The following is a 24,650-nucleotide window of genomic DNA, read 5'->3' on the forward strand; positions in this document are numbered from 1 at the left end:
AACCGTGGGAAGAATTTAATTTATAGTTTAACTTTGAAGCAAGGATGATAACAGTCCCTCCCTAAAACTAAACTTCTCCTTGCTCAGGGATCTAAAACCAACTTTTTATGAATATTGAAAGACCACAAGATTAGGATTATGCGAGCAGCCTGAATTCTGCTAAGATGTGTAGGCACAGCTTGCCTTTCTATAATCATTTACTGTGGTCACAAGATTTGTAACCTTCCCAATTGCTCCTATAGATAACATTACTATTGTAGAGCCTAAGATTGGCCTTTTGCACTGTTTTTCCGACTTCTGCATTCTGGTGACCAACTGACTCCACCTGGACCTGTGATTCATGACTCAGCAGGTCCTGTGGCCCCCACCCAGAGGTTGACTTAGCACATGAGGACCATTTTTCACATCCCTATGACTTCATCCCCAGTGAGCATCATCTATTCCCTAGCCCCCTGCCTGCCAATTTAGCCATAAAAACTCTAGCCTCTGAATTCACAGGGAGGTTGATTTGAGCAATAATCTCTGTCTTCCAATTGGCTAGCCCTGTTTTTTTTTTTTTTTCCTGCAAAACCTTGTTGTTCTCAGTGCATTGGCTTTTCCAGGCAGTAGACAAGATGAACCTGTGGGTGACTGCAACATTGTCAAACTATCACCACTATCCAGTTCCAGAACTTTTTCATCATCCCAAATAGAAACTCTATACCCATGAAAAAGTAACTCTATTCTGCCCTCCCCACTAGCCTCTGGTAACCTCTCTTCTACTTTCTGTCTGTATGAAGTTGCCTATTCTAGGTACCTCATGGAAATGGAATCATACATTTGTTCTTTTATGCCTAGCGTAATATCTTCAAGGTTCAACCGTGTTCTAGCATATATCAGAATTGCATTCTTTTTAAAGGCTTAGTAATATTCTATTGAGTGTTTCTATCACATTTTATTTATCCATTTTTGTGTCAAAGACCATTTGGGTTGTTTTAACCTTTTATCTATTGTGATTAATGCTGCAGTGAAGAATGGAGTACAGGTATCTTTGTCGAGTCCCCACTTTCACTTCTTTTAAGAACATACGTAGGGAAAAAATAGATGAGGTTTTTTCTATGTTTATGGTATAGCATGGTATATTTTCTATGTCCATGACTATGGTAATTTTTTTTTTTTTTTAATTGAGATGGATCTCACTCTGTCGACCAGGCTGGAGTGCAGTGGCACCATCTCGGCTCACTGCAACCTCTGCCTCCCAGGTTCAAGCAATTCTCCTGCCTCAGCCTCCCAAATAGCTGGGACTACAGACATCTGCCACTATGTCTGGCTAATTTTTTTTTTTTTTTTTTTTTGTATTTCAGTAGAGACAGGGTTTCACCATGTTGCCCAGGCTGGTCTCGAACTCCTGAGCTTAGGCAATCTGCCCGCCTCAGCCTCCCAAAGTGCCAGGATTACAGGCATGAGCCACTGTGCCAGCCGATTATGGTAATGTCTATGTTTCATTTTTGAGAAATTGCGAAGCTCATTTCCACAGTGGCTGCACCATTTTACCTTCCCAACAGGAATGCACAAGGGTTCCTATCTCTCCATATCCTTGCCAACAATTATTATTTTGCATTTTTTATTCCAACAGTCATCCTACTGGGTGTGAAGTGGTACCTCATTGTGGTTTTTTTTTTTTTTTTTTTTGGAGACGGAGTCTCACTCTGTCACCCAGGTTCAAGCAATTCTGCCTCAGCCTCCTGAGTAGCTGGGACTACGGGCATGCACCATCACACCTGGCTAATTTTTGTATTTTTAGTAGAGACAGAGCTTCACCATATTGGCCAGGCTGGTCTCGAAATCCTGACCTCGTGATCTGCCCACGTTGGCCTCCCAAAGTGCTGGGATTACAGGTGTGAGCCACCACGCCCAGCCCTTATTGTGGTTTTGATTTGCATTTCACTAATAATCAGGGATGAGCAAATAAGCATATTTTCATGTGCTTATTAGGCATTGGTTTGTCTCCTTTGAAGAAATGTCTATTCAAGGCTTTTGTCTATTTTTAAAGTTGAATTATTCATCTTTTTGTCGTTGAGTTGCAGTAGTTCTTTACATATCCTGAATATTAATTTCTTATGAGATTTATGAAGTGCAAATATTTTTTCCCATCCTGTAGGTTGTCTTTTTACCTTCTTGATAGTGTCCTTTGATGCACAAAAGTTTTTAATCTTGATGAAATTCAATATCTGTTTTGTTTTATTGTTGCTTATATTTTTGGTGTCATATACAAAAAATCATGGCAAAATCCAACATCATAAAGATTTCCCTCTCTGTTGTCTTCTAAGATATTTATAGTTTTGGTTCTTATGTTTAAGTCTTAGTTCCATTTTGAGTTAATTTTTTTATATAGCATAAGGTAAGGGTCCAACTTCATACTTCTCATGCGGATATCCAATTTTCCCAGCATCACTTGTTGAAAAGATGGCCCTTTCCCCATTGAATGGTTTTGGCAACCCTGTGACTATAAACTGAGGGCTTACTATGTCTGTCCTTAATGCCAGTAACACCCTGGTTTTGTCATAATTGTCATTTGGTTTATAATTAACGAAGTCTTATGATCACACATAATTTCTAAATCAGTGTATATCTTTTCTACTTTAATCCTTTAATAAATTGACAAAAGCACCATTACCAATCACACGTACATAGTACTTCTACGGTTTTATGTGCTTGAACAACCATTTAAAGACAATCCTAAATTATAACTTAGTCTGACTTAGATAGTAAAGAATTCAAAAGTAAATTTTACCTTACTACTATTTCATGTTACACTGATTTTCAGAAGCATCTGACCTTATAGATCATCTATAAAATTTGAGAAGTGTTAAATATTCTATAATTAAATTACACATAAAATGCATTTCAGTTAGTAAAAGGCAGCATTTTAGATCCAGGGAATTCTAACTAGATTGGCATAGTTAAGACCAAAAATATAAGGTAGACCTTGCTATCTTATCTTTAGCCCTTGCCTTTTACAGGGTAATGAACACAAATGAAAACATAGGTGAGTCTTGCTTGGTTCTGAGACAGTATTTAAATATATTCCTAAAGACAGTTATAGAAATTTAAATATAAAACCAACCCCCAATATGTTTTGAGATGGCACACCACCTTTATGAAAAGTTGAACATTACTAATAAAGTCCAATCATATCTTTAGAAGGGGAAAACAGTGTTAACATTTACTGAATTGAAATTACTATCAAAGTTCAAAAAAACAGTCATATTCATTTAACCACAAGCTAGTCTTACTTAAATCAGGACTGTCCAACAAAAATGTCCTGTCAGTCATTCGTGATCTAAATTCTGGTGTATGAGATCAATTAAGTTTTGGTGCACATGAAGTTATGAGACCTTTGTTTTGTAATAAATAAAGGCAGTGGCCAATTATTACTCATTGGTGGTTTTTTTGAGATAAGTTATCAAGTCTGCTCTTTCTACCTTCTTCTTAATGCCAGTGAAGACTGTTTTTGTTCCAAAGATGTAATTCTCTGGATTCTTCACATACTCCACCGGTGTCTCCTCTCCCCAGGTGACGCTGTGTTCTGTTGGCTTCTGTGTAAGACGATCCAACAGCCTGACCTGGCTGCTGCCCAGAGCCTGTGGAGTTCTGGCCCACTCTGTGCTTGCCTCTTTTTTCCACAGTGTGGCACTGAGTACCCTTCTGAACAAAATCTTCTTGCCTTTTGCTACATTACTCCTGTTAAATTCTCTCCTTTATCACTCACACTATGAAGATTCCCGCTTGGAAGCTGGCTAATGCTTCTCTTAATATCACCCTGTTGTGATTACGTAGCTTTATAGTAAGTTTTCACATCTGCAAGTGTGAGTCCTTCAGCTTTGTCCATATTCATGGTCGTTTTGGCTATTTGGGATCCTTGAGACTCCATATCAATTTTGGGATGAGTTTTTCTATTTCTGGATAAAAAATCCATTGGGACTTTTATGGGCATTGCGTTCATTCACTTTAGTTAGCATTGTTATTTAACAATATTAGTCTTCCAATACATGAATGTGGGGTGTCTTTCACTTATTTATGTCTTTTAAATTTATTTTAGCAGGCTAGGTACAGTGGCTCATGCCTGTAATCCCAGCACTTTGGTAGGCCATGGCGGGCGGATCATGAGGTCAGGAGATCGAGATCATCCTGGCTAACACGGTGAAACTTTGTCTCTACTAAAACTACAGAAATTAGCCAGGCCTGGAGGCAGGCGCCTGTAGTCCCAGCTACTCCGGAGGCTGAGGAAGGAGAATGGCGTGAACCCAGGAGGCAGAGCTTGCAGTGAGCCGAGATCGCGCCACTGCACTCCAGCCTGGGCGACAGAGCAAGACTCCATCTCAAAAAAAAAAAAAAAAAGAAATTTCTTTTAGCAATGTTTTATAGTAATTTTTTGTTTGTTTGTTTGAGATGGAGTTTCACTCTTGTTGCCCAGGCTGGAGTTCAATGGTGTAATCTCAGCTCACTGCAACCTCTGCCTCCCCAGTTCAAGCGATTCTCCTGCCTCAGCCTCCCAAGTTGCTGGGATTACAAGCATGCACCACCACGCCTGGCTATTTTAGTATTTTTAGTAGAGATGGGGTTTCTCCATGTTGGTCAGGCTGGTCTCAAACTCCTGCCTCGGGTGATCCGCCCGCCTCAGCCTCCCGAAGTGTTGGTATTGTAGGTGTGAGCCACCACAACTGGCCCATGTTTTATAGTTTTTAGTGTACAGTTATTTCACCTGTTGGGTTAAATTTATTCCTAAGTACTTTTTAACGCTATTATAAATGGAATGTATTTTTTTTTTTTTTTTTTTTTGAGACGGAGTCTCGCTCTGTCGCCCAGGCTGGAGTGCAGTGGCCGGATCTCAGCTCACTGCAAGCTCCGCCTCCCGGGTTCACGCCATTCTCCTGCCTCAGCCTCCAGAGTAGCTGGGACTACGGGCGCCCGCCACCTCGCCCGGCTAGTTTTTTTTTTTTTTTGTATTTTTTAATAGAGACTGCTTTCACCGTGTTAGCCAGGATGGTCTCGATCTCCTGACCTCGCGATCCGCCCGTCTCGGCCTCCCAAAGTGCTGGGATTACAGGCTTGAGCCACTGCGCCCGGCCTGCAATGTATTTGTTAATTTCCTTTTTATATTATTCATTGCTAGTGTACAGAAATGCAAACGATTTTTGAGTGTTGATTTTGTATCTTGCGATTCCATTGAACTAATTTATTAGCTCTAATAGTTTTTTGGGGAGTCTTTAGGGTTTTCTACGTATAAAATCATGTCATCTGAGAACAGAAATAGGTTTACTTCTTCCTTTCTGATTTAGATGTATTGTATTTCTTTCTGTTGCCTATTTGCTCTGCTAAAATCCAATACTATGTCGAGTGTAAGTAGTGAAAGTGGGCATTCTTGTTTTGTGCCTTATCTTGGGGAAAAGCTTTCAGTCTTTTACCATTGAGGGTGATGTTAGCTGTGGATTTTTCAGAAATTCCTTTTATCATGGTGAAGAAGTTTACTTCTATTTCTGGTACATTGAGTATTTTTTTAATCATGAAAGGTTGTTAGATTTTGTCAAATGTTTTTCTGCTTTTGAAATAATCATGTGATTTTGCTCCTTCATCCCACTGAAGTGATTGAAGTGATGTATGACATAGTTTGATCTTTGGATGTGGAATCATCCTTGCACTTCAAGAGTAAAACTCACTTGGTCGTGGTGTGTAACCCTTTTAATATACTGCTGAGTATGCTTTGCTGGTTATTTTGTTGATGATTTTTGCATCTACATACTATTTTTATGTTTTTTGTTTTTTGTTTTTTTGAGATGGAGTTTCACTCTGTTGCTCAGGTTGGAGTGCAGTGACGTGATCTCGGCTCACTGCAACCTCTGTCTCCCGGGTTCAAGCAATTCTCCTGCCTCAGCCTCCTGAGTAGCTGGGACTACAGGTGCACACCACCACATCCGGCTAATTTTTGTATTTTTAGTAGAGACAGGGTTTCACCATTTTGGTCAGACTGGTCTCGAACTTTTGTCCTTGTGATCTACCCACCTCGGCCTCCCAAAGCACTGGGATTACAGGCGTGAGCCACTGTGCCTGGCCTGAGTCTACATATTCTTTTTTTTTTTTTTTTTTGAGACAGAGTCTCGCTGTGTCGCCCAGGCTGGAGTGCAGTGGCCGGATCTCAGCTCACTGCAAGCTCCGCCTCCCGGGTTCCCACCATTCTCCTGCCTCAGCCTCCTGAGTAGCTGGGACCACAAGCGCCGCCACCATGCCCAGCTAATTTTTTGTATTTTTAGTAGAGATGGGGTTTCACTGTGTTAGCCAGGATGGTCTCGATCTCCTGACCTTGTGATCCACCTGTCTTGGCCTCCCAAAGTACTGGCATTACAGGGAGCCACTGCACCCGGCCCTACATATTCTTAAGGAATATTAGTGTGTAGTTTTCTTGTAGTGGTTTTGTCTGGCTTTGGTATCAGGGTAATTCTAGTCTCATGAAATGAATTAGGAAGTATTCCTTCCTCTTTAATTTTTTTGGGAGAGATTGAGAAGAATTGCTGCTAAATCTTTAAACGTTTGGTGGAATTCACCAGTGAACCAGTGAACTCATCTTGCTCTGGGCTTTCTTTGTTGGGAGATGAGATCCAGTCTCCTTACTAGTTAAAAGTTTATTCAGATTTTCGATTTTATCATGATTTGTTTTTTTTTTTTTTTTTTTTTTTTGAGACAGAGTCTCACTGTGTTGCCCAGGCTGGAGTGCAATGGTGTGATCTCGGCTCACTGCAACTTCCACTTCCTGGGTTCAAGTGATTCTCCTGCCTCAGTCTCCCAAGTAGCTGTGATTCCAGATGCACACCACCATGGCTGGCTAATTTTTGTAGTTTTTCGTAGAGATGGGGTTTCGCCATGTCACCCAGGTTGGTCTCAATCTCCTAAGCTCAAGTGATCTGCCTGCCTCGGTCTTCCAAAATGCTGGGATTACAGGCGTGTGCCACCATACCTGGCTCATTATTCAGTTTTGTTAGATGTATGTTCTAAGAACCTGTCCATTCCGTCAAGGTTATCCAATTTGTTGGCATATAAATGTTCATAACATTCTTCTATAATTCATTTTATTTCGGTAAAATTGGTGTTAATGTCTCCACTATCATTTCTAATTTTAGTGATTTGAGTCTTCTTTTATTCTCAGTCAGTCTAGCTGAAGGTTTGTCAACTTAGTCTTTTCAAAGTACCAACTTTTGGTTTTGAAGATTTGTTTTTCTATTCTCTATCTTATTTATCTCCACTTTAATTCTTATTATTTCTTTTCTCTGCTGGCTTTGGGTTAGTTTTCTTTTTCTAGTTCCTTAGGGTGTAAAGTTGGGATTAATTTGAGATTTTTTTTTTTTTTTTTATGTATGCATTACAGCTACGAGTTTCCCTCGTAACAGTGCTTTGTCTGCATCCCAGGTTTTGGTATGTTGTGTTTTCATTTTCATCTATCTTAAGGCATTTTCACTCTGAAAATGTGAAGTGGTTCCTGGAGGAAAAGCCTCTGACACTGGACCCTTTTTACTGCCCATCCCCCAGCTTCTTCAGCCTGCAACAATGTGTCAACATTGTAATTTCAGTGTTTCTACTGGCTTTGGGTATCTGGAGACTTTTGCTCCCAACCATAGGCCTTGGTTGTTGAACTTCTCTGGATGGTCTGTCTCTCCAGGTTTCTGGAAGGGTGTTTGCCCTATGACTTCATTTTTCAGATGGGTCAAGAAAAAAAGCTGGTGTGTCCAACTTTTTCTTATTGAAGGGTGAGAATGGCCACTTCCAAAGTCTTTACATGTAATAATAAAAAACAACATCTCCCCTCCCAAAGGCAGGGTGTGTGATGTCCATATAGGCCTGGGGTCCAGGCATCCACGCCAGGACCCCAAGACAGTGGGCAGTGGGTGGAGGTGGAGGCAAGAGGCGCTGTTCATTAAAAATATGCATCTTTTCTTTGACAAGTCAGTTTCATTTTTACAATCTGGAAGAGGACTTTAATGGGGAACACTTCTGAGAATGAAAGAGTGAGTGCAGCACTGTTTTAACAGCAAATGGGAAGTAACTTAAATGTCCATCAACAGGAGAGTGTTTAAATTAACTCCTCCCTCCAGGAGAGCAGCTGTGCAGAAGGAGCGGGGAGCTGCCCACTGCGGTGCCTGCTAAGCTGGGGAGGATGTTCTGGGCAGTAAAAATTCATTAAAGTTTACGTGTGTGTTGTAAACTAAAAATAAAATCCTAAGTCCCCCACTGACTGAACAGAATCCCACTTGGCCAAGGGGACCCCAGAAAACCCACAAAATCTAAATTATCAGCCTTGATGAGAAGGGAGGTCAGACACACCTCTTCATACCCCCTCCCTTTTGGAGCATCGGTACAGCTGACCAGCATTAATGTTGAAAGAGAAACCATAAAACTGACAGAAGAGGCTTTTTTTTTTTTTTTGAGACAGGGTCTCACTCTGTCCCCTAGGCTGGAGTGCAGTGGCACGATCATGGCTCACTGCAGCCTCAACCTCCTGGGCTCAAGTGATCCTCCCACCTCGAAACTCCTGGACTCAAGCAATCTTCCTGCCTCGGCCTCACAAAATGCTAGAATTACAGGTGTGAACCACTGCACCAGCCAAAACAGACTCTTTGGGGCAATAAGATGTCAAATTATAAGCAAGACCTAAGGCCATGCAAGGCCAGGGTTAAGGCAGCCTGCAGGCCAGCAATCTTGCTACATAGATAGCATTCTTACCTGAACTGAAAACTTTCCTTACTGATGACTCAAAGTTTTACACAGAGCCTGACTCCTTTCACCAATTGCAAATTAAAGAATCTCTAAAGCCACTCGTAATCCGTAAGCCCTCCCTCCCACTTCAAGACATCCCACCTTTTTGGGCTGGACCAATGTATACTTCCCTGATTGATTTATATCTTCCCCCCCCTTTTTTTTTTCATGTTTTATTATTTTAAGTAGATTTTTCAGGCAAGTATGATTTATGTTTTTGCCTGTAACCACTGCCTCCCTAAAATGCGTAAAACCAAATTGCAATCCGACTGCTTCGGGCCCACTGACCCCAGACTTCTTGGGTTTGTGTTTTCCTGGGCTCACTCATATTGACTCAGGATAAGCCTCTTTAAGATATTCGACAGAATATGGTTTCTCTGTTAACAGTATATATGTCAAGGGAATAGAAAGAGTCTGATGTCTCCCACCAGGGCTGGAGAAGAGGAGGGAGGGGGGCTGTGCACTGGGGCTGTTTGGATTGGGTGTGGTCAGGGTTGTGAAACCACAGTCCCAGATGGCCCTGGCTCTGGACTGAGCTCCTGCCCCATGTCCCAACAGACCAGACCAAACCCCAATGCAGTCACTCGTGCTAAATGCCACATCACCAAACTGAAACTTTAAGTAAGCAGAGAGATTCCAAAACAGACCAGTTTTTCCTGGAAATGAGAGGTTCCTGTCTTCCGGAGTCTGTGTGATAAGCAAGTCCCTCTGCTTCAGCCCTTACAATGCAGTCACCTGAAGGAGCCTGCTGTTAACTGATCAGCTTCTCTCCTGTTAGCGTTTCTTTGCCCCCACCCCTCACAGAACCCAGTGTTCTGCCATTGCCTGGAGCAGCTCTCATTCTGTTTTGTAGAATGGAGGCTACCACTTTCAGGAATCACAAATAAAAGCCAGTTACATCTGTAATGAAATTTGTTGCAATTTTGTCTTTTGTCAGAGCGGATTAATTTTGTAACAACAGAGGGCTGAGGGAGGAAGGATGGCGAGTCCACTTCCACTGTTTCCCTGCTGTGCCTTCTGAGTTTTGTATCCCGTGTGTTTATTCCCATTCCAGAAAATAAAATAGGAAACCAGGAAAGACATGAAGCATCCTGGGATGTAGTCTGCAGTCTCTCCTGACCTGCGCTGGCCTTCGCCACTTCTCCTTTCCAGCGTCTCCCGCCTGTCCTCCCTGTCCTCATCCCTCTCTCCCTCCTGGCCCTACCCAGTGTTCCCAGCTTCCAAGCACAATATGGTGGTTGGAAGCTCCAGTGCACAGCCCCTGGGCAAACTCCTTTTCCACAACCTGTGGGACTCTGGGACCCCGGGTGAGCCGCTCAGGCTCTGTGGGACAGCTGTGAGCTTAGGACAACTGGACCGACTTCAGGATTTTATTTCACATGGGGAAATCTGCGGTCACCTCTATAGCCATGTGTGGACGAGAGGGCTGGAAATGACCAGGGAGGTCTGAACATGCCCAGCCAGCCTCTTCTGCCCCAGCATTGGGCTACGCACTTGTCCCGGGAGCTGGGCTTGAAGTTCCCTTCTTTTTTTTTTTTTTTTTTTTTGAGACCGAGTTTCGCTCTGTCACCCAGGCTGTAGTGCAGTGGCCCAATCTCGGCTCACTGCAAGCTCTGCTTCCCGGGTTCACGTCATTGTCCTGCCTCAGCCTCCTGAGTAGCTGGGACTATAGGGGCCCACCACCATGCTCAGCTAATTTTTTGTATTTTTTTAGTAGAGACAGGGTTTCACCATGTTAGCCAAGATGGTCTCAATCTCCGGACCTCATGATCCGCCTGCCTTGGCCTCCCAAAGTATTGGGATTACAGGCGTGAGCCACCGCGCCCGGCCTGAAGTTCTCTTCTTTGTCCACAGTGGGTCACCCTGAGTCCTGCAGGGAAAGACAGGCTGAGGGCAGGGTGCAGAGAGAGAGAGATCACCCTGAGGGAGCTCACACCGCCCCCTCCATCTTCCAGCAGGGTGCCTAGCAGGCCACTCCTGGGACCCCAGCCCCAGGTGTTGAATTCGAATCTGGGGTTCTGGGGTGGTCTATAGTGCCCCCAAGTGGAGAACCGAGGCCAGCAGGTCCTCCCAGGAGGCATGGCCCTGCCACCGGGTCAATGTAGACCATGCCTCCACATGGCCCGGGGTTTGGGCACACTTTGCCCCTCTCTGGATCCCAGGCCCTCCTGACCACTCCCTGACCCCTTGGATTCCTGCCCTTCCCAGCCTGTTGGGCCTGGCTGGGCTCTCCATCACCACGAGTCACTGCATCACAGCATTGCACAAGGGAGTGCTCTGTCTCTGCCAGGGGGAGGTGGCTGGCACTCAGGTCAGAGTCACCCTCCAGACACAAGGCTCATGGTCAACAAGAAATCAGAAAAGCACACACAACCTTTTGACACTTCATTCTTTCAACAAGGATTTACGGAGCAGCTACTCCCTCAGGGGTAGCACAAAGGCCCGGGCTGGGGTTGAGTCAGGGCAGCCTCCCGCTGGGGGCTCAGCCTGCCAGAGGGGCACTTGTGGCTGGTACCCAAGGGTGCTCTGACATCTGGAGCCTGAAAGCAGAAAGGGCTGAGGGCTCTGAGTGGGGACTTCCCTGCAGGAGCTCAGTGAGAGGTTCTGGAGCCTGAGGAAGAGCAGGGCCTTTGGAACTGGGAGGGGACAAAACCTATCACCTCATACACTAACTGTGGGCAAGTCACACCAGCACCCTGTGCCTCCGTGTCCAGGTCTGAAAAATGGGGCCGACAACTGCATTGAGGTTGATGCAAGGATTAGGTAAGCAGATCTGGGCCCCCAGCTCGCCTCGGTGATGCTGCTGTGGTCCTGTGTATGAGTCTTGGGAGGAGGGCTCAGATGTGGCTCCACAGGGACTCCAGGTCTGGACGGGCCTGGTCAGAAGCCTTGCTGCACACTTTGGAACCTGTGAGGTGTAGCCTGTGCCCTGTTGATTGTAGGCCTCAGGGAGCCCTGTGAGAGAGGGCCACCAGAGACCAAGCGTCAGGCAGTCAGGAGAGGCACGGATCACTGTTCCCTGGTGGGAGGGCCACCCTCAGCTGCAGATCCTGTGCTGCCTTCTTCTTGAGCCAGGGCAGCACAACGCATGCTCCTCTTGGTGGGAGCCCTGCATGAGATGGGATTTCCCTAGCAGTTTGCCTGCGACCTGACTGACCCTTTTTCTTGTGCTGGTCCTTCCTCCAGAAACCCATTTCAAGGCTGCCTGTGGAGCCCCATCCTGGCATCTTGCTGAGATGTGCTGGTTGAGGTAGAAGCTAATCCTGGAGAATGTGGATGGCCCATCTGTGCCTGCACCTGCTGGCCTGACACTGGGCCAGGACGGACACCTGTCCTTCCTACAGACATCAGCCGCCTTCGCCCTTCATGGTTCTGAATGTTGGGGTGCTGCATGTGTGTTGTGACATTTTGGGGAGTGAGGTCCACGGCCCCATTCGAAGTTTTCCTGAAGGGGAATGGCAATCTGACAGCGTGGAGGGGGTGGAGTCAAAAGCCTTTGTTACTGGGAGGCAGAGCCGAGGAGAATCCACTGGCTTCTTCCCAAAGAGCATTTGGCCATCCATGGCTCTAGTTAGAGAGTGCAAGCGGAGGGAAATCATTGTAGGGGATGACTCGTGACAAATAATCCAGCACTACCCATCAACAACGGTGGGAGGGTCCAGCCAGCCCTGGCAGGGCTGCACAGGGATGCATGATGCTGGCTGCTCACGCCTGTAATCCAGCAATTTGGGAGGCTAAGATGCATGGATCATTTTAGCTGAGGAATCTGAGACCAGCCTGGGCAACATGGTGAAAACCCGTCTCTACAAAAAAATAGAAAAATTAGCCGGGCATGGTGGCGCATGCCTGTAGTCCCAGCTACTTGGGAGGCTGAGATGGGAGGATTGCTTGAGCCCAGGAGGTAGAGGCTGCAGTGAGCCAAGGCCATGCCACTGCACTCCCATTCCCACCTGGGCAACAGAGTGAGACCCTGTCTCAAAAAAAAAAAAGAAAGAAAAACAAAACAAAAAAAAGCAGCAGATGCTGGTGCCGTGCCTGTACAGCCTGCAGAATCATAAGCCAAATAAACTTCTTTACTTCATAAATGACCTGGTCACAGTTATCCTTTATAGCAACACAAAACAGGGTAATACAGTGTTCCTGAGGAGACGCCCTTCAGGCCCTCAGCATGTTGTAGCCACCCGTCCTGGGGCAGCAAGTAGGCCAGACTGGGGCCAGACTGAGGCTGGTTCAGTGGGCCCTCCTAAGGTCGGCTCCCCCATCTGTCTCCCATCCTGAGCCTCACAGTCCTCACACAAGTGTGGATCATTATTCTGAAAGATACAATCCCAAACACTGGTCCCCAACATTGAAATATTGAAAGACGCAAATCTCTAAAGTTTCAAATCCCTGATATCTAAAGTCTTGAAAATCACAATCCGGGGATAGTGGCATCATGTTGGGTGGAGCTACGACCTTGCTTAGGGCTTTATTTGGAGACTGAGAATGGTTGAAGGGGATGCAGATGGATGCCAGGTTGACAAGGGGTGGACCTGCGGACTTCTTTTGGGTGTGGACTTGACTGGGTTAAGGGAGACCTAGAGACCTGCGAGATCATTATTTTGGGCGTGTCTGTGAGGTGTTTCCAGAGATGAGTGTGTGAGTCTGAGGGGCCTAGGTGGGGAAGATCCACCCTCAATGTTGGTGGGCAGCGTTCGATCTGCTGAGGCCCAGAGGGAACAAATACAGAAGGCGAACTGGTCTCTCTCAGAGCCGGGACAGCCTTTTCTTCCACTGCCTTGACATCAGAGCTCCAGGCTCGCTGGCCTTTGGACTCTGGGACTTACACCCGTGGCCTCCTGGGTCCTGAGGCTTTCGGCCTGAGCCACCCTGCCGGCATCCCAGGTTGACTGTGTGTGTAAGTGTTGTGCGTGTGTATAAAAACATCAAAACTTCCTCCATGAATGAAGAGATGTAATTTTTGTACATCTGTGTTTGTGAGAGATGAAAGTTCTTGCCATCTCCGCTCTTTGGGCAACTGCGTGTGTGGTGGTGATGCATCGTAGAATGACTTCATCAAAAGATGGGTTGCTGGTCATGACGTGACTGCAGATATCAAGCCGGGTTCACGTTACCAAGCATAGTGATGTGCATGTATGCATTTCCCATTTTGACCTGTTTATGAATATAGTTTGTCTGCTAATAACTCACACCTGTATAACTGTCATTAGTATACCTGAGTGTTTGCTTGCAAAAATATGTCTTATTGTCTATTTTATTGTGTAAAGTGGCTGATGATGTGTTCTGTTGTTTTTCTGTTTCTCAGATCCTTTTAAAATGTAAATATCTTTTTTTTTTTTTTTTTTTTTTTTGAGACGGAGTCTCGCTCTGTCACCCAGGCTGGAGTGCAGTGGCCAGATCTCAGCTCACTGCAAGCTCCGCCCCCCGAGTTCCCGCCATTCTCCTGCCTCAGCCTCCCAAGTAGCTGGGACTACAGGCACCCGCCACCTCGCCCGGCTAGATTTTTGTATTTTTTTAGTAGAGACGGGGTTTCACCATGTTAGCCAGGATGGTCTTGATCTCCTGACCTCGTGATCCGCCCGCCTCGGCCTCCCAAAGTGCTGGGATTACAGGCTTGAGCCACCGCACCTGGCCTGTAAATATCTTTTAAAAAATTTCCCAGAATTATATTTTCAGGATTTAGATCTTTTGGGATTGTGATTTTTGGATTTTAGAGTAATTTTAATATTTTGGATTCTCAACACTTGGGACCATGGCATTTGGGACTGTGTCTTTCGGGATTCCCACACAATCCCTGGGCAGAGTCACTGGCTCTCTGCTTCCCATGTACAAGGTGCAGGTCTTTCTTCCCATCAGTTTCAAGCCCCAGCCCCTCTTTCCAGCCCCTGCATGAGGAGCAGCTAGGTGGCCGCAGCTTCATGCTCTTTGGTGGTGGGGGCGGTGGGCTGCCTGAGCTGGTGGGTTCAGGCAAGGATGCCTCCACATGAACATGCTGCCCTCTGCATGCCTGAGTCCTGCCACCCCCTCCCCCCAACACAGTCCCCACATCAGGGACCAAAGATAGAGACTTGAGTCCTAGGCTCTCCTGAAAGTGGTCATGAAGACACATGCAGCTCCTAGTGCGTGTGAGCCTGTCCTACAGATGGGGCTCCGCCACGGCTGGCCTGGAGGCCCCCACTTCTGGCTGGCCACAGAGGAGGCCCTCACGGGCCAGGAGGCTGCAACGGCATTCTGGGGCACTTGCAGAGACCCCCCCTTCCCGCTGGCGGTTCAAAGTGAGGCCCAGGCTTTCTGGATGGTGGCCCTGGGGACTCCACTGGGCAGCAGGGGCTGATGGGGGCTCAGAGTCCAGCTTTCTGCTGTATGTCACCTGCTCCACAGCCGCTGTGCTGAGCTGCAGGGGCGGGTCCTCCACAGGGGCCCAGGCCTGGACACCCAGCCTGGGGGGCTCCACCCTGAGCCAGCTCAGGTCCTGGACATGATCTCGACACCTTTGGTCCTGTGTGCTGGCCGAGGAGGGTAGGCCATGGACAGTGGTCATGCTGGGGGAGCTGCTGGACTGTTTCTGCTGCAGAACGTCAGGGCCCCTGGCCCGGCGCTGCCCAAAGAGCCCACTGCCCACGTCTTGCCTTGGAGGCCATGCAGCCGGGGGCTGGTCGTTTGAGCTGATCTTCAGGGCTGCCGCACGGGCCACACAGCCTGACAGCATGGGCTCTGCATCTAGAGTGCCACCCCCGTGACCTGGCCTCCAGGGGCCATGGAAACACCCCAGGACCCCTGGTGGCCCAGGCTCCTTGTGGGAGCAGGGCCAGGCAGAAGGGATTGGGGCCTTGTTTTCACTGGAAGTATTTGTTGTCGAAGTGGCTGCAGACTCCACAGAGGAGAACAAGTCATCAGAGTGACCTCGTGTCCCTTCCTCTTGAGAGGCATCCCTGGACAGTGTGCCAGTCCCCTGTATGGCCACCCCGAGGGCCTTGCTCTCTCCGGTAAGCAGGTCTGTGGTGCCCGTGTGTGCCCACAGCTCCTGCCTGCTGGGTGCTGAGCAAACCGTTGCCCCGCCTGCATCTGAGGCCAGGCCATCCCTGCCCCCTAACTTCTCTGTGGGTGCCCTGGGGGCTCCCTGGGGACCAGATGGAGCTACAGGCTGCCCAGGGGTGGGTGGGGCACGGGGCGTGGGGCCTCGGCGCAGCCAGCTGACGATGCCCATGGTGATGGCGAGCTCAGTGTCACACAGCTTCAGCAGGCACTCCTTGCCCTTCCAGGAGCTCTGTAGGAAGCCCTGGCTGAGCAGGTCAGGGCCTGGTGCTGGGGCCAAGTTCTCCTCGGCCCCCACTCGGAAGCTGCACATGGACAGTGGCGTCCCCAGGGCCGGCCCTGACAGACTCTCAGACACGCACAGGTCATCATCTGGGCTGGGGCCAACAGGACCCTCGCTGGGGTCATGGAAGAGCTCATAGAGGGCGTCCCCACTGTAGCTGTCCCGTGGGAAGGTGACGGCGGGAGTGCCTGGGCTCTCAGCTTCCTTCTTGTCCTCCTCAAGTCCTGGCGAGAAGGAATCATAGTAGCCCTCGTCACTCGTGGACACGGATTCGGGCTGCTCGCTCTTGGGGGTGCCTGTGTCGATGGAGCTGGCTTTGGAGCCGCTGCGAGGGTCCCTGCAGGGACAGAGGGGCAGCTCAGCGAGCCCAGCTGTGTCCAGCCGAGATTGGTCCCTGTCTGTGCCCTGGGGGCCCGAAAGCCATGGGCCTAGCAGGGCACGCTGCTGCTGCCGCACTGAGCGATTCACACTGTCCCAGAACCTGGTGAAGTCGGAGGCTTCATTCTGGGCGGGAGAGGCCAGCTGCTCCACACTGCCTTGGAGGGGGCCCCTGGGAACCTTGCTCTCCAGGCCCTCAGCTGCCTGGGTTGGGCTCTCCGGGCCCTCATTCAGCTCCAGGGATGGCACCGAGCTCTCATCTGCAAAGACCTCCCCACAACCCGTGAGCGAGTCAAAGCTCTGGAGCGAGGCCACGTCCTCACACAGGGCCCTGCATAGACCAAAGGATGCATCAGCCAGGAGCTCGCTGTCCGACAGGTCCTGGCACAGGCTGTCCAGCCCCAGCCCCTCACCCGGGGGGAAGAAGGCTTTGCTTTGCCGGCCCCCAGGGTCTGATGGGTCCCCTGGGGAGGGCAGACTTTTCCCCTCAGCCGCCAGCGAGGCCAAGTCCTCAGTCTTGTTTCTGCGAATGTGGAATAGGTTCCGAAAGCACTTCTTGGGCCTTTTCAGGGAAATCCTCTTCCTCGGGATGCTCTTGGCCACAGCCGGCACGAAGGGCATCTGGGGCACAAAGTGGCGGTAGTCGATCATGCGCCGGCTGCCCGGGGAGCCCGGGAAGCTTGCACTGCCCACCAACTGCCCTGTGGCAGCTGTGGCCCTGCCTGCTCCAGACACGCTGTCGTGAGTCTTGCTCTTTCGCACGGGTTTGAAGGTGGCTCCGCAGAGGGCTGCAGGTCCCCCTTTGGGGTCCGGCTGTGCCCCTCTGTTGGGGCATCTGTCGTATTCTTGGGCACTGGGGCTGGCTTGGGGGCCCTTCTCACTGTGGGGCCTCTGCTGCCCTCCTGGCAGGACTGACCAGGGGCCTGCCCCCTCCCTGGCTGGAGCTACGGCTGCTGGGTCTGGGGGTTTCTCATGGGAAACCTGCAGGCTGGACTTGATGAAGGTCTTTCCTCTCTTCAGCTCCATGCTGCCAGTGCCTGGGCGGCTGTGGAGGAAAGCAGGAGGCACTCAGAATCATAGACGGGAGGACCCTGGGCTCTGGAAGACCCTGCCTACCCCTCTCACACAGCTCGCTCTCTGTAGGGGCCTCCTTGCAGGTGGGGGAGCAAGATAGCAGCAGCCCCGCCACGCCCACTCACTGCTCCTGCGTTTGTAGACAATGGCACACAGTAGGAGCCAAAATGAGAGCTGCCTGGGGCCTGATGATTGCTGCACCCATGAGTGTTTGACTCTCCCAATCCCCCTTTTAGCTCATTTGGCCCATTCAGACTCCTGTGTTCTGTGCAGACTGCCCGGCATTCTACACACAGCTCCTATTGTACCTGCAGCCTGTCCTTAGGAGTGTGTGTCACGGCCCTTCTGAGTAGACGGGTGGACGATCCAATTAGAGCAGTTGCGTCCTTCATCAGGCAGCTAAAGGGACACCCACGCCTGCCTGCCTCCTGGGCTGAAGGCAGCTAGCCCTCAGCTGGGGCTGTGGGGGCGTGCATACTGCAAACTCCAGGATTGTGTGCCTATGGGGGCGGGGTGGGCAAGACTCCATCTACAGAGGCCATCAGGCAAGACCCAGCCCAGCACCTCATGGTGCATGCAGAGCATGGACAGAGAGGAACCAGAGCATCGTGGTGGGAGGTGAGCATGGGACACAGGGTGGGCAGGCAGGGCTGCAAGGGTAGGCAGCCACCACCTTTTGTGCACACATCACTGAGGCATATTGACGCCTGCAGTGCCATCCAGAGAAGGTTTCTGATGCCCGGTCTCAGTTCAATGGGAAAAGGTCTTGGGATCCGCCCTGGGCATGGAGGTGGACAGGTGGCAGCAGTGCTTGCCAACTGACTGTCCCAGCCCAGCTAGGGCATCCGGCCTTACCCTGAAATCAGTGGGGAGCTACAGCCATCTTCTGAGGGGTGGGTGGAAGCAGGGACTTTAATGAAGTTGGCGGTCTAGGGCCACGCATCTGACCTCTGAGTGGAGGACAGAAAAAATGAGTTATGAGCAGACAGTACTTGCCAGAGGCCTGAGGATGGGAAGCAAGGCAGATGGAGGCTGCAGGGGTAACGTAGTAGGGTCTTCCAAAGGGAAGAACACCAGGGTTCAGCGACAGCAGGGAGAGAGAAGCAGGCAGGAACAGCACGGGACAGCTGGAGGAGGGCAATGAGGGGAGGAGGAGGGAGTTGAGCCAAGGTGAAAGAAGAGCTAGGGTTTAGTTTCAAACATGCTGCCTTGGGGTGTGTTGTGGAGACCTTCAGTACCCAGGAAGGGAGGGCAGACTGAGCCCCTCCCCTCTGTTCCCCTCACCATGTCCTCATGGCCCTGGACTCAGCTGCTCCTTTCACCCAAAACACCCCTGTCTGCCAGAGTCTCCACCTGTCTTGGTAATGAGTGGCCTGACAGTCAGTCCTGGCCAGGGAGAAACTGTGGCTGGCTCCTTCGCCTCTCCATAAGGACTACCCAGAGGCAGCCCTGCACTGATCCCCCAGCTCCTGGCTGGGAGGAAGCCTGCAGCAGGCATGAACATGACCTGGGGCTCCATCAGCCTGTGTGTCTTTCTTACCCCACCCCAAGCAAGCCTTGCAGCTACCTGCCAGAGACCCTGAAATGCTTCTTCATGAGGACCCAGAGGGCGAGGGGCTGCCTCATAGCCCAGTGGGCATGTTGAGGCCAAGAAGATAGGAAGGGGTGGAAGAGCTGGCCCTGCAGGGGCTGGCAGGGGCTGGCAGGGTCAAGCCGACCAGCCTCCACCTGCTCCCACCTGAGGGAAGTGCTTCCTCCCCTCGGAGGAGCACCTCAGACTTTTGGTTGGAGGATGAGAAGAAGCAGGCACCATGCCAGGAGAGCCACAGAACCTGGGCTGGGCTCTGGCTGCAGTTCAGCTGTTGCTGGTGGCACCCTGGGCAGAGGGAGAGTGCCCTGAGCAGCCACACTGGCTTTTCGGCCTCGTGCCAGATGGTGCATGCCTAAGCCCTACCCACCCTGCACCTGCAGACTTTCCACTCTGCACAATCCTTTGCAGCAGTGATAAGGCCTCCCCCAGCTCTGCCGGGCTTTGCCGCACACAGCACAGGGCTTACTCTTCAAGCTGTGGCTCAGATGACCCTGGCTGGAGTCTTGGTTCCACCCACCTAACCAGATGGACAGCTTGGCCCATGACCATATGAGGGGCAAACGATTGTAACCCCCATTTTACAAAGGATAAATTCAGATTCAGAGAAGTCAATGAACTGACCCACGTCACACAGGTGTTAAGTGACACAGCTGGGATCTGAACTCAGGTCTATCTGATGCTGAACCTGACAGTCTATAAACCAACAGCTCAGACTCTTTTGTGGGAAATCTAAAAGTAGAATAATAAATATGTTTTCATGAAAAATATTATAAAACACAATGAAAGTGAAGATTAAAAGCAAGAAGGGTAGCTCACACAAATTTAGAAAAATTATAATTGAAGGTAATAATTCCTATGGCAGGAAATTTTGGAAATATTCGTGATGAGATCTCTATTTCCCTTAGTCTTTTCTATGTTTTGGAAAAAATCTTGATTGACATTCTATTGGAAATAACTTCAGCCAGGCACAGCAAGGATTATTTCACTGTGTGCAGAATTTTGCAACTGCAAGAACAAAAATGTTTTATTTGATGTAGATGTCTATAAATAAAACTACCAGTTTCTCAGTTCTCATAACAGTCAACTGATTTAAAATCATGAACAGTTGGAAATTTCACTCCACTCTGAACTTGAAAAATGATCCTTTAAAATAACTGTCATTGCTATAGATGGCCAGACTCAGTGACACTAACAATGCCAAGCCCATCTTCTGAGTTCATTGAGCACTTTGCATAGAGACAGGACAATAACACAGGAAACAGAATGATGAACCAGAGGCGCAGCAATACTGGAGCATCCCATGAACTCTAGTCTGTGTTCGGTCTAGTCCAAATCCGTATTAAAATATTTTATCGGAACCTGTCTCTTTGGAAATGTGTGACCTATGATGGGGGTGGGAATTCCCTGGGTGGCTGGAGGGCCCACTGCCTGGCTGGAGGCAGGCTGAGAAGTCAACTCCTGTGACAGTTCTCTGGGGCAGAGTGGGATTTATGTGGACAGCCAGATGCTGGCCTTGTCACTGCCTAAGGGCAGAGGCCAAATGTGCTCAGGTTCTCAGTTGCAAAAATGCACACTGTTTTGTAACCCTGTGGCTAAAGACCTGTCAGTGGGACCCCAGCAAGAAACATGACAGGTCCACTCCCACAAGTGCCATATCCTTCCCCCAAGGAGGGCTCAGACCTGTCCCTGCCCTCTGGGTGCCTTCTTGTCTGCGGGGCTCAGCAACCACCAACTATTCATTCTGGTGCTTGGTCTCACTCCCCAACGAGCTTGAAAATTCTTTTAAGTTCCAGGACTCCAGCTATAGCAGGCGGTGAGCTATTACTTAATTAAATGCACTATTTTATATTTGAGACATCTTAAGTCAAATGTTTACACCTAAGTTCCCTAAACAGGATGCAGACTCTGAGATTTTAATTCTGTGATACAGTTTATGTGAATCATTTTATTTTAGTTTGTTTGTCTTTTTCTTTATTTCTTTCTTTTTTTTTCTTTGAGACAGAGTCTTGCTCTGTCGCCCAGTCTGGAGTGCAGTGGCGGATCTTGGCTCACTACAACCTCCGCCTCCCGGGTTCAAGGGATTCTCCTGCCTTAGCCTCCCGAGTAATAGGGACTACAGGCGTGTGCCACCACGCCCAGCTAATTTTTTTATTATGTGCATCATTTTCTCTTTTATTACTTATTCCTATTTTTTTATTTTTGAGATGAAGTCTTGCTCTGTCTCCAGGTTCGAGTGCAGTGGCATGATCTCAGCTCACTGCAACCTCCGCCTTCTGGGTTCAAGCAATTCCCCTGCTTCAGCCTCCTGAATAGCTGGGACTACAGGAGCATACCACCATGCCCATCTAATTGTTTTTTAATTTTAGTAGAGATGGGGTTTCATCATGTTGACCAGGATGGTCTTGATCTCCTGACTTCATGATCCTCCTGCCTCGGCCTCCCAAAGTGCTGGGATTACAGGTGTAAGCCACCACTCCCGGCCTATGTGCATCGTTTTCTAAGACACCAGGGCCCTGGGCTGAGTCTTTCATCTCTAAGATGAACTTGCAAGTTCCATGGGAACAGAGACCACACAATGTATTTACTTAAGTAATTCTGTTACAGGGATGTGATATTTAAACCAAACCCTAAAAGATAGAAGAGGACAGCCAGGTAAAAGACACTGGATGCATATTCCAGGCAGACAGAACACCCTTCAGAAAAACCCCAAGGCGCAAGAGAAGGAGAATATTTAAGGATCTGAAAGCAGCTCAAGTGGCCAGAGCAGCAGGCCAGAGGGATGAGGCCTGGAGATGGGCTGCGCACACCACGCCTGACATGAGGTCTCAGTGAGGGCCGTGCTTTTATCTGCAAGCCACGGTGAGCCAGCCTTCCAGGGCAAGTAACAGGGGCCAATTCTCACTTTCAAAGATGCAGGTGAAAATGGACAGTGGAGATACGGAGGCAAGTTAGGAGCCCAAGCAGGGTTTAGGGGAGAGAAGGTGGTGGCAGAGACTCCTGTGTCTGTGCACCTCCCATCACAGTGCTTTACACGGCACACACAGACATGAATTTATTGCAAATTGGGCAAATGAAGTTATTATACTGGTTGCTTTTCTACATGACGAACTCAGGCTTAGCTGCCCAGCTTTTCCTTTTTACTTTGAGAAGGTAATTCTGTGCCTTTCTTTCCTTTCTTAACATGAAAGTGTTTGGGTGTTTGATTTCATGGAGCAAAATAAAAACCCTGGAGGAATACACATGCCACAGAAACGCCTTGAGACATAAAACGTTTGGCTAATAGTTTTGGTATTTTCTATGCCTTCCCCGGTATGTAGGAAAGTTGCAGCAGTGCGATACAAAGGCGTGTATGGTGATAAAAAAGCGCAGGCCCAGGAACCTCTGGAAACTGGGCTGGTGGCAGAGCTATGGGGCAATAGCGTTCTCAGTAGTAGTCTGCCTTGTCATGGGAGGGCTGGAGTGAGGGCCACTGTGGGGAGGGAAAGCGACCGTGCTCTGGGGAGGGGGGGTGGAGGGTGGGAATGGAGAATAAAGCAGAAATAGAATCTGCTGTGAGAGCACCACCAAGCCACCCAACCCCCACGTTGGGGAGACAAAGGGCCTTCTGGGGAGGGAAGGTCCTGGCCCACGTCCTCGGAGGGCGCCTCTGGACTGCCCAGGGGCAAGGAGATGGGCCTCACAGCCATAGTGGCTCTCCCCAGCTCCTGCATCAGCGGGCGGAGGGTCTCTCCGTTTCCCTAGCACACACCTAAAAGGGTCACCGCCCCCAGGCCCCTGACTGCGCCGGGCACCACCAGGTGGAGGGTGTCGACCCTGCTTCCCGCACTCAGCCCGTCCATCGCGCCAGAGAACGCACCAAATTCCCCAATCCTCGCCCTCCCCCCAGGGTCCACATCCGCGGGGCAGGACCGACGCAGCCTCTCGGGGCCTTGGCGACTTACCGCTGGGGGCCGGCGGTGCAGCAGGCGCGGCCGCGACAGGATCGGGCACCACGTGGAGCGCGAGCCGCGCTCAGCACCACGGTCAGCTCCCGGCGCCGCGCGCCAAGGCCTGGAAGGGGAGGCCCGGCGCCGGCACCCACCCACCGCGGCTCCAGCGGCCCCGCGGGGTCGGGCAGGCGAGGGTTAAGCCGCCGGAGGCCGGCGGGAGGGGCGGGCCGGGGAGGGCGTCGGCGCTGGCGCGCAGGGGTGGTGGGGGCTGCTCCGCCAGGCTGCAGCCTCAGTGCTCCGCCGCTCGGGCCGCGATCGGGCCGGCTTTGTCTGTGCGTATCGCCCGGTCTCTGTTTCTCGGTGTCTCTGCCTCCCAACCGGCTGCGGCTGTGCCTCCCTCAGGCGCAGTCGTCTCCCCTCGCCCCCGTGCGCAGGGCGCCCCCGCCGCTGTCCCCGCTCCCGGGAGCGCACAGGTGTGGGAGCCCCTCCCCCTCAGCCCTGAGCGCCAGCCCAGCCAGCCGCACCGCTCGCGGAAGGGCTCGGCCACCCGGAGCCTCGTCACGAGTCCTACCCAGGATTCGGAGCGGGCCTGCAAGAAGGGGCAGGCCAGGCTCGGGCTGCAAGGCAGGGTCTTCCCGTGGAGAAGGGACCTGACTCTATTATTAATGAGAATGAAAGAGGCACTTGCCCTACAGGTACTCACTGTGTGGGCTCTGCTGGTGCTGTGCCCTGCCGCAGTCTTGGGGGAGGAGCAGAAATGCTGTGGAGACCCTCTCTCCGCAGAACTGAGGACGAGGGTCTGCACGCGCGGTTCAGTGCCTGGGGCTGGGGTGGATTAAGTAACTCCAGGAAGGCTCAGGCAGCAGCGCCGGGAGTGTGGGGCGGGGGTGTGTGCGGGGGGCGGGGCGGGAGCGCACAGCCGGTGCTGGGGAGGGGCTGATGCCAGCAGGAGGTTTTGCGGCCGTGGTGTGCCCAGGCGGAGCAGCACGAGAGGACGCAGGAGTCCCGCGTCCACGCTGAGGCTGAGGTGGAAGGGAGGGCAGAGGGCAGCTGGATGACGGAGGCCAGGCCTTTCCCTGAGCTTGGTGGGCTCCCTCCCAGTCACCTTGTCCGAGAACCCAGGACACAGAGTCCCCTGGCTTTGGATTGGTTTGGTTTGTCATTCCCCTTGACATCGTCTCGCCCCAGAGGCAAGAGGCCCCTTCATCCTCCAGCCAGGACCTTCCCCACCCTTGGGTGACCTACCTTCTTGCGTTTTATAGATTCGAGCCCTCTTTCTATGCAGCGACTAACAAGGTGACCCCAGAGGCCCCCTCGCCCATGTTGTTGGTAGTCCTGACCTTTTTTTTTTTGGCAGATCCTGGCTGTGGGAGTTCCCTGTCTTTCTCTTAGGTAGGACACAAGGCGGTTTCTGCCTCCTTGCCGCGTACACCCAAAGTCAGGGGTAGGACTTCCTCAGATCCCACAGTCCTCCTCTTGTTAAAATTAGTAAGCATTAGCCTTCCTCATTACGCTCTCCCCTTTTGCATTTAAGGATCTTTTTATGTTTCTTATAAAATCATGTTTTGTTTGTTTT

The 24,650-nt window shown here is 50.2% G+C and overlaps 1 protein-coding gene across 5 annotated transcripts; it reads right to left on the minus strand.

Annotated features, from left to right (window-relative positions):
* Positions 1 to 14,489: 14,489 nt before the first annotated feature.
* AMER3 (APC membrane recruitment protein 3) lies at positions 14,490 to 24,015 on the minus strand. Of its 5 annotated transcripts, none has more exons than XM_023194739.1 (3): positions 23,778 to 23,819; positions 20,942 to 20,946; positions 14,899 to 17,517 (listed from the first exon to the last, which is right to left on the minus strand). In XM_023194739.1, the coding sequence occupies exon 3, from the start codon at positions 17,504 to 17,506 to the stop codon at positions 14,921 to 14,923; it is 2,586 nt and encodes an 861-aa protein (XP_023050507.1). In that variant the 5' UTR covers positions 17,507 to 17,517; positions 20,942 to 20,946; positions 23,778 to 23,819; the 3' UTR covers positions 14,899 to 14,920. The 5 variants fall into 5 exon arrangements, with proteins under 5 accessions (XP_023050502.1, XP_023050507.1, XP_023050506.1 ...); XM_023194738.1 differs by lacking the exon at positions 23,778 to 23,819 and adding an exon at positions 23,087 to 23,160 and having other exon boundaries at positions 14,921 to 17,517; XM_023194734.1 differs by lacking the exon at positions 20,942 to 20,946 and having other exon boundaries at positions 14,490 to 17,525; positions 23,778 to 24,015.
* Positions 24,016 to 24,650: the final 635 nt, after the last annotated feature.

The sequence above is a fragment of the Piliocolobus tephrosceles genome, chromosome 11 (assembly GCF_002776525.5).
Source record: "Piliocolobus tephrosceles isolate RC106 chromosome 11, ASM277652v3, whole genome shotgun sequence".
Lineage (NCBI taxonomy): Eukaryota > Metazoa > Chordata > Mammalia > Primates > Cercopithecidae > Piliocolobus > Piliocolobus tephrosceles.